Genomic DNA, 8371 nt, shown 5'->3' on the forward strand with positions numbered 1-8371 from the left:
GGATTTGAGGAAAAAAGTTTTCACCCAGAGGGTGGCTGGAATCTGGAACACACTGCCTGAAGAGGTGGTAGAGGCAGGAACCCTCACAACATTTAAGAAGTATTTGGATGAGCAATGAAACGCCATAGCATACAAGGCTAAGGGCCCAGTGCTGGAAAATGGGATTAGAATAGTTAGGTACTTGATGGCCAGCACGGACACGATGGGCCGAAGGGCCTATTTCTGTGCTGTATAACTCTATGACTCTATAAAACCTTTAATGACAGTAAAACCAGATTCCAGTTAATTAGTTTGCTGCTTCCACAGGCTGTTAAACAGCAAGAGTCACCTTACTGTGTAAAAGAAGCACTCTGCTCCCCTGACAATGAGTGTCGGAGAAGCCAAGATATAACTGAGTCACACAGGCAAGCATGCTACAATGCAAACAACAGCATACCAACAACTCACATTTACCTTGTACCTTTAGTGTAGAGAGAGTTGTAAGGGCTGGAGGAGGTTACAGAGATAGGGAGGGTTGTAGGGGCGGAGGAGGTTACAGAGATAGGGAGGGTTGCAGGGGCGGAGGAGGTTACAGAGATAGGGAGGGTTGCAGGGCTGGAGGAGGTTACAGAGATAGGGAGGGTTGTAGGGGCTGGAGGAGATTACAGAGATAGGGAGGGCTGTAGGGCCAGAGGAGGTTACAGAGATAGGGAGGGTTGTAGGGGCTGGAGGAGGTTACAGAGATAGGGAGGGCTGAAGGGCCAGAGGAGGTTACAGAGATAGGGACGGTTGTAGGGGCTGGAGGAGGTTACAGAGATAGAGAGGGCTGTAGGGCCAGAGGAGGTTACAGAGATAGGGAGGGCTGTAGGGCCAGAGGAGGTTACAAAGATAGGAAGGGCTGTAGGGCCAGAGGAGGTTACAGAGATAGGGAGGGTTGTAGGGCCAGAGGAGGTTACAGAGGTAGGGAGGGTTGTAGGGGCTGGAGGAGGTTACAGAGGTAGGGAGGGTTGTAGGGGCTGGATGAGGTTGCAGAGATAGGGAGGGTTGTAGGGCTGGAGGAGATTACTGAGATAGGGAGGGTTGTAGGGCTGGAGGAGGTGACAGAGATAGGGAGTGTTGTCGGGCTGGAGGCGGTTACAGAGATAGGGAGGGTTGTAGGGCTGGAGGAGGGTGCAGAGATAGGGAGGGTTGTAGGGCTGGAGGAGGTGACAGAGATAGGGAGTGTTGTCGGGCTGGAGGCGGTTACAGAGATAGGGAGGGTTGTAGGGCTGGAGGTGATTACTGAGATAGGGAGGGTTGTAGGGCTGGAGGAGGTTACAGAGATAGGGAGTGTTGTAGGGCTGGAGGAGGTTGCAGAGATAGGGAGTGTTGTAGGGCTGGAGGAGGTTACAGAGATAGGGAGGGTTGTCGGGCTGGAGGAGATTACTGAGATAGGGAGGGTTGTAGGGCTGGAGGAGGTTACAGAGATAGGGAGTGTTGTAGGGCTGGAAGAGGTTACAGAGATAGGGAGTGTTGTAGGGCTGGAGGAGGTTACAGAGATAGGGAGTGTTGTAGGGCTGGAGGAGGTTGCAGAGATAGGGAGGGTTGTAGGGCTGGAGGAGGTTACAGAGATAGGGAGTGTTGTAGGGCTGGAGGAGGTTGCAGAGATAGGGAGTGTTGTAGGGCTGGAGGAGGTTACAGAGATAGGGAGTGTTGTAGGGCTGGAGGAGGTTACAGAGATAGGGAGTGTTGTAGGGCTGGAGGAGGTTGCAGAGATAGGGAGTGTTGTAGGGCTGGAGGAGGTTGCAGAGATAGGGAGTGTTGTAGGGCTGGAGGAGGTTGCAGAGATAGGGAGTGTTGTAGGGCTGGAGGAGGTTACAGAGATAGGGAGTGTTGTAGGGCTGGAGGAAGTTGCAGAGATAGGGAGTGTTGTAGGGCTGGAGGAGGTTACAGAGATAGGGAGTGTTGTAGGGCTGGAGGAGGTTGCAGAGATAGGGAGCAGTGAGACCAAAAAAAGGGCTCAATTCTGAAAAGCCAGCAAAAACAAAAGTAGAAAATGCTGGAAACTTTCAGCAAGCACAGCCGCATCTGTGAAGAGAACAGACCGGATAATATTTGAGGCCTGGATGAATTGCCAGCTTTGAACATATTCCGGGAGATTCCATCAGGTGACCTCCCACACTAGTCACCTCTGCCACTAGACTCCTGCCAATGGTCACTCAGCACAGCCACCTTCACAGCGCCCACCCTCACAGAGTCCACACTCACAGAGTTCACCCTCACAGCGCCCAGCCTCACAGAGTCCACCCTCACAGAGTCCACCCTCACAGAGTTCACCCTCACAGCGCCCAGCCACACAGAGTCCACCCTCACAGAGTCCACCCTCACAGAGTTCACCCTCACAGCGCCCAGCCTCACAGAGTCCACCCTCACAGCAGTCACCCTCACAGAGTCCACACTCACAGAGTTCACCCTCACAGCGCCCAGCCTCACAGAGTCCACCCTCACAGAGTCCACCCTCAGAGTTCATCCTCACAGCGCCCACCCTCACAGAGCCCACCCTCACAGAGTCCACCCTCACAGCACTCACCCTCACAGAGTCCACCCTCACAGAGTCCACCCTCACAGCGCCCACCCTCTCAGAGTCCACCCTCACAGAGTCCACCCTCACAGCGGCCACCCTCACAGCGGCCACCCTCACAGAGTTCACCCTCACAGAGTTCACCCTCACAGCGCCCACCCTCACAGAGTTCACCCTCACAGAGTTCACCCTCACAGAGTTAACCGTCACAGAGTTAACCCTCAAACGCCCACCCTCACAGAGTTAACCGTCACAGAGTTAACCCTCAAACGCCCACCCTCACAGAGTTAACCGTCACAGAGTTAACCCTCAAACGCCCACCCTCACAGTGTTCACCCTCACAGAATTCACCCTCACAGAGTTCACCCTCACAGAGTCCACCCTCTCAGAGTCCACCCTCACAGAGTTCACCCTCACAGAGTTAACCGTCACAGAGTTAACCCTCAAACGCCCACCCTCACAGAGTTCACCCTCACAGAGTTAACCGTCACAGAGTTAACCCTCAAACGCCCACCCTCACAGAGTTAACCGTCACAGAGTTAACCCTCAAACGCCCACCCTCACAGAGTTCACCCTCACAGAGTTAACCGTCACAGAGTTAACCCTCAAATGCCCACCCTCACAGTGTTCACCCTCTCAGAGTTCACCCTCTCAGAGTCCACCCTCTCAGAGTCCACCCTCACAGAGACCACCCTCACAGATTTCACCCTCACAGCGCCCACCCTCACAGCGCCCACCCTCACAGAGTTCACCCTCACAGAGTTCACCCTCTCATAGCCCACCCTCACAGAGTTCACCCTCACAGAGTTCACCCTCACAGAGTTAACCGTCACAGAGTTAACCCTCAAACGCCCACCCTCACAGAGTTAACCGTCACAGAGTTAACCCTCAAACGCCCACCCTCACAGAGTTCACCCTCACAGAGTTCACCCTCTCAGCGCCCACCCTCACAGAGTTCACCCTCACAGAGTTCACCCTCACAGAGTTTACCCTCACAGAGTCCACCCTCACGGCACCCACCCTCACAGAGTCCACCCTCACAGAGTTCACCCTCACAGAGTTTACCCTCACAGAGTCCACCCTCACAGAGTCCACCCTCACGGCACCCACCCTCACAGTGCCCACCCTCACAGAGTTCACCCTCACAGAGTTCACCCTCACAGAGTCCACCCTCTCATAGTCCACCCTCACAGATTTCACCCTCACAGCGCCCACCCTCACAGAGTTCACCCTCACAGAGTTCACCCTCACAGCGCCCACCCTCACAGAGTTTACCCTCACAGAGTTCACCCTCACAGCGCCCACCCTCACAGCACCCACCCTCACAGCGCCCACCCTCACAGAGTTCACCCTCACAGAGTTCATCCTCACAGCGCCCACCCTCACAGCGCCCACCCTCACAGAGTTCACCCTCACAGAGTTCATCCTCACAGCGCCCACCCTCACAGAGATCACCCTCATAGCGCCCACCCTCACAGAGTTCACCCTCACAGCGCCCACCCTCACAGCGCCCACCCTCACAGCGCCCACCCTCACAGAGTCCACCCTCATAGTGCCCACCCTCACAGAGTTCACCCTCACAGTGCCCACCCTCACAGAGTTCACCCTCACAGCGCCCACCCTCACAGAGTTCACCCTCACAGAGTTCACCCTCACAGCGCCCACCCTCACAGAGTTCACCCTCACAGAGTTAACCCTCAAACACCCACCCTCACAGAGTTCACCCTCACAGAATTCACCCTCACAGAGTCCACCCTCACAGAGTTCACCCTCACAGAGTCCCTCCTCACAGCACCCACCCTCACAGAGTCCACCCTCACAGAGTCCACCCTCACAGAGTTCACCCTCACAGAGTTCACCCTCTCAGCGCCCACCCTCACAGAATTCACCCTCACATAGTTCACCCTCACAGAGTCCACCCTCACAGAGTTCACCCTCTCAGCGCCCACCCTCACAGAATTCACCCTCACAAAGTTCACCCTCACAAAGTTCATGCTCACAGCGCCCACCCTCACAGAGTTCACCCTCACAGACTCCTTCCTCACAGCGCCCATCCTCACAGAGTCCACCCTCACAGAGTCCACCCTCACAGAGTCCACCCTCACAGAGTTTACCCTCACAGAGTTCACCCTCACAGCGCCCACCCTCACAGAGTTCACCCTCACAGCGCCCACACTCACAGAGTTCACCCTCACGGCACCCACCCTCACGGCACCCACCCTCACAGAGTTCACCCTCACAGTGCCCACCCTCACAGAGTTCAACCTCACAGCGTCCACCCTCACAGAGTCCACCCTCACGGCACCCACCCTCACAGAGTCCACCCTCACAGAGTTCACCCTCACAGAGTTTACCCTCACAGAGTCCACCCTCACAGAGTCCACCCTCACGGCACCCACCCTCACAGTGCCCACCCTCACAGAGTTCACCCTCACAGAGTTCACCCTCACAGAGTCCACCCTCTCATAGTCCACCCTCACAGATTTCACCCTCACAGCGCCCACCCTCACAGAGTTCACCCTCACAGAGTTCACCCTCACAGCGCCCACCCTCACAGAGTTTACCCTCACAGAGTTCACCCTCACAGCGCCCACCCTCACAGCACCCACCCTCACAGCGCCCACCCTCACAGAGTTCACCCTCACAGAGTTCATCCTCACAGCGCCCACCCTCACAGCGCCCACCCTCACAGAGTTCACCCTCACAGAGTTCATCCTCACAGCGCCCACCCTCACAGAGATCACCCTCATAGCGCCCACCCTCACAGAGTTCACCCTCACAGCGCCCACCCTCACAGCGCCCACCCTCACAGCGCCCACCCTCACAGAGTCCACCCTCATAGTGCCCACCCTCACAGAGTTCACCCTCACAGTGCCCACCCTCACAGAGTTCACCCTCACAGAGTTCACCCTCACAGCGCCCACCCTCACAGAGTTCACCCTCACAGAGTTCACCCTCACAGCGCCCACCCTCACAGAGTTCACCCTCACAGAGTTAACCCTCAAACACCCACCCTCACAGAGTTCACCCTCACAGAATTCACCCTCACAGAGTCCACCCTCACAGAGTTCACCCTCACAGAGTCCCTCCTCACAGCACCCACCCTCACAGAGTCCACCCTCACAGAGTCCACCCTCACAGAGTTCACCCTCACAGAGTTCACCCTCTCAGCGCCCACCCTCACAGAATTCACCCTCACATAGTTCACCCTCACAGAGTCCACCCTCACAGAGTTCACCCTCTCAGCGCCCACCCTCACAGAATTCACCCTCACAAAGTTCACCCTCACAAAGTTCATGCTCACAGCGCCCACCCTCACAGAGTTCACCCTCACAGACTCCTTCCTCACAGCGCCCATCCTCACAGAGTCCACCCTCACAGAGTCCACCCTCACAGAGTTTACCCTCACAGAGTTCACCCTCACAGCGCCCACCCTCACAGAGTTCACCCTCACAGCGCCCACACTCACAGAGTTCACCCTCACGGCACCCACCCTCACGGCACCCACCCTCACAGAGTTCACCCTCACAGTGCCCACCCTCACAGAGTTCAACCTCACAGCGTCCACCCTCACAGAGTCCACCCTCACGGCACCCACCCTCACGGCGCCCACCCTCACAGAGTCCACCCTCACAGAGTCCACCCTCACGGCACCCACCCTCACAGAGTTGACCCTCACGGCACCCACCCTCACGGCACCCACCCTCACAGAGTTCACCCTCACGGCACCCACCCTCACAGAGTCCACCCTCACGGCACCCACCCTCACAGAGTTCACCCTCACGGCCCCCACCCTCACGGCACCCAACCTCACAGAGTTCACCCTCACGGCAGCCACCCTCACAGAGTCCACCCTCACGGCGCCCACCCTCACAGAGTTCACCCTCACAGAGTTCACCCTCACAGCTCCCAGCCTCACAGAGTTCACCCTCACAGAGTCCACCCTCACGGCACCCACCCTCACGGCGCCCACCCTCACAGAGTTCACCCTCACAGCGCCCACCCTCACAGAGTCCACCCTCACAGAGTTAACCCTCACAGAGTCCACCCTCACAGCGCCCACTCTCACATCGCCCATCCTCACTGAGTCCACCCTCACGGCATCCACCCTCACAGCGCCCAGCCTCACAGAGTTCACCCGCACAGCGCCCACCCTCACAGCACCCTCTACACAGCCAATTTTAAAGTGAACAGTCTCTTCATTGCTCGATTGGGTGATTCTTGTCTGTCAGTCAAATAGCTTTTTATATCCATTAACAATATTTTATATCCACTAAACCAAAATAAAAACAAAACCAGATATTTTCATCTGCTTTGATTTCAGACAATCAGTGAACAGGCTGAAGGGGCTGAAAAAACTACCATGTTCCTAGGTTTAGTTTAAACTACCTCTACATTGGTGGCATATCCAGTTGCCAACCCGTCAAAAGTACGCAAAAACGATTTAAGGGGTATAGTTCCAAGGACAATGACTCACACTGGGGTACAGGTTCAACAGACACTGACACTCACTGGGGTACAGGTTCCACAGACATTGACTCTCACTGGGGTACAGGTTCCACAGACACTGACATTCACTGAGGTACAGGTTCCACAGACACTGACTCTCACTGGGGTACAGGTTCCACAGACACTGACATTCACTGGGGTACAGGTTCCACAGACACTGACTCTCACTGGGGTACAGGTTCCACAGACACTGACACTCACTGGGTTACAGGTTCCACAGACACTGACTCTCACTGGGGTTCAGGTTCCACAGACACTCACTCTCACAGGGGTACAGGTTCCACTGACATTGACTCTCACTGGGGTACAGGTTCCACAGACACTGACACTCACTGGGTTACAGGTTCCACAGACACTGACTCTCACTGGGGTTCAGGTTCCACAGACACTCACTCTCACTGGGGTACAGGTTCCACTGACATTGACTCTCACTGGGGTACAGGTTCACAGACACTGACACTCACTGGGGTACAGGTTTCACACACACTGACTCTCACTGGGTTACAGGTTCCACAGACACTGACTCTCACTGAGGTTCAGGTTCCACAGAAACTCACTCTCACTGGGGTACAGGTTCCACTGACATTGACTCTCACTGGGGTACAGGTTCCACAGACACTGACTCTCACTGGGGTACAGGTTCCACAGATACTGACACTCACTGGGGAACAGGTTTCACACACACTGACACTCACTGGGGAACAGGTTCCACAGACACTGACTCTCACTGGGGTACAGGTTCCACAGACACTGACACTCACTGGGGTACAGGTTCCACAGACACTGACAATCACTGAGGTACAGGTTCCACAGACACTGACACTCACTGGGGTACAGGTTCCACAGACACTGACTCTCACTAGGGTACAGGTTCCACAGACACTGACACTCACTGGGGTACCGGTTCCACAGACACTGACTCTCACTGGGGTACAGGTTCCACAGACACTGACACTCACTGGGGTACAGGTTCCACAGACACTGACTCTCACTGAGGTACAGGTTCCAGAGACACTGACACTCACTGAGGTACAGGTTCCACAGACACTGACACTCACTGGGGTACAGGTACCACAGACACTGAAAACCACTGAGGTACAGGTTCCACAGACACTGACAATCACTGAGGTACAGGTTCCAAAGACACTGACAGTCACTGAGGTACAGGTTCCACGGACACTGACACACACTGGGGTACAGGTTGCACAGACACTGACTCTCACTGGGGTTCAGGTTCCACAGACACTGACAATCACTGGGGTACAGGTTCCACAGACACTGACTCTCACTGAGGTACAGGTTCCACAGACACTGACACTCACT

General features: G+C 55.6%; 1 protein-coding gene across 1 annotated transcript; it reads left to right on the forward strand.

The window, feature by feature from the left end:
- The first annotated feature begins 5835 nt into the window (after nucleotides 1-5835).
- On the forward strand, nucleotides 5836-6729 carry LOC137355381 (salivary glue protein Sgs-3-like). Its single transcript, XM_068020374.1, has one exon. The coding sequence runs from the start codon at nucleotides 5836-5838 to the stop codon at nucleotides 6727-6729; it is 894 nt and encodes a 297-aa protein (XP_067876475.1).
- The last annotated feature ends 1642 nt before the right edge of the window (nucleotides 6730-8371 follow it).

Source organism: Heterodontus francisci, chromosome 42, assembly GCF_036365525.1.
Source record: "Heterodontus francisci isolate sHetFra1 chromosome 42, sHetFra1.hap1, whole genome shotgun sequence".
NCBI lineage: Eukaryota > Metazoa > Chordata > Chondrichthyes > Heterodontiformes > Heterodontidae > Heterodontus > Heterodontus francisci.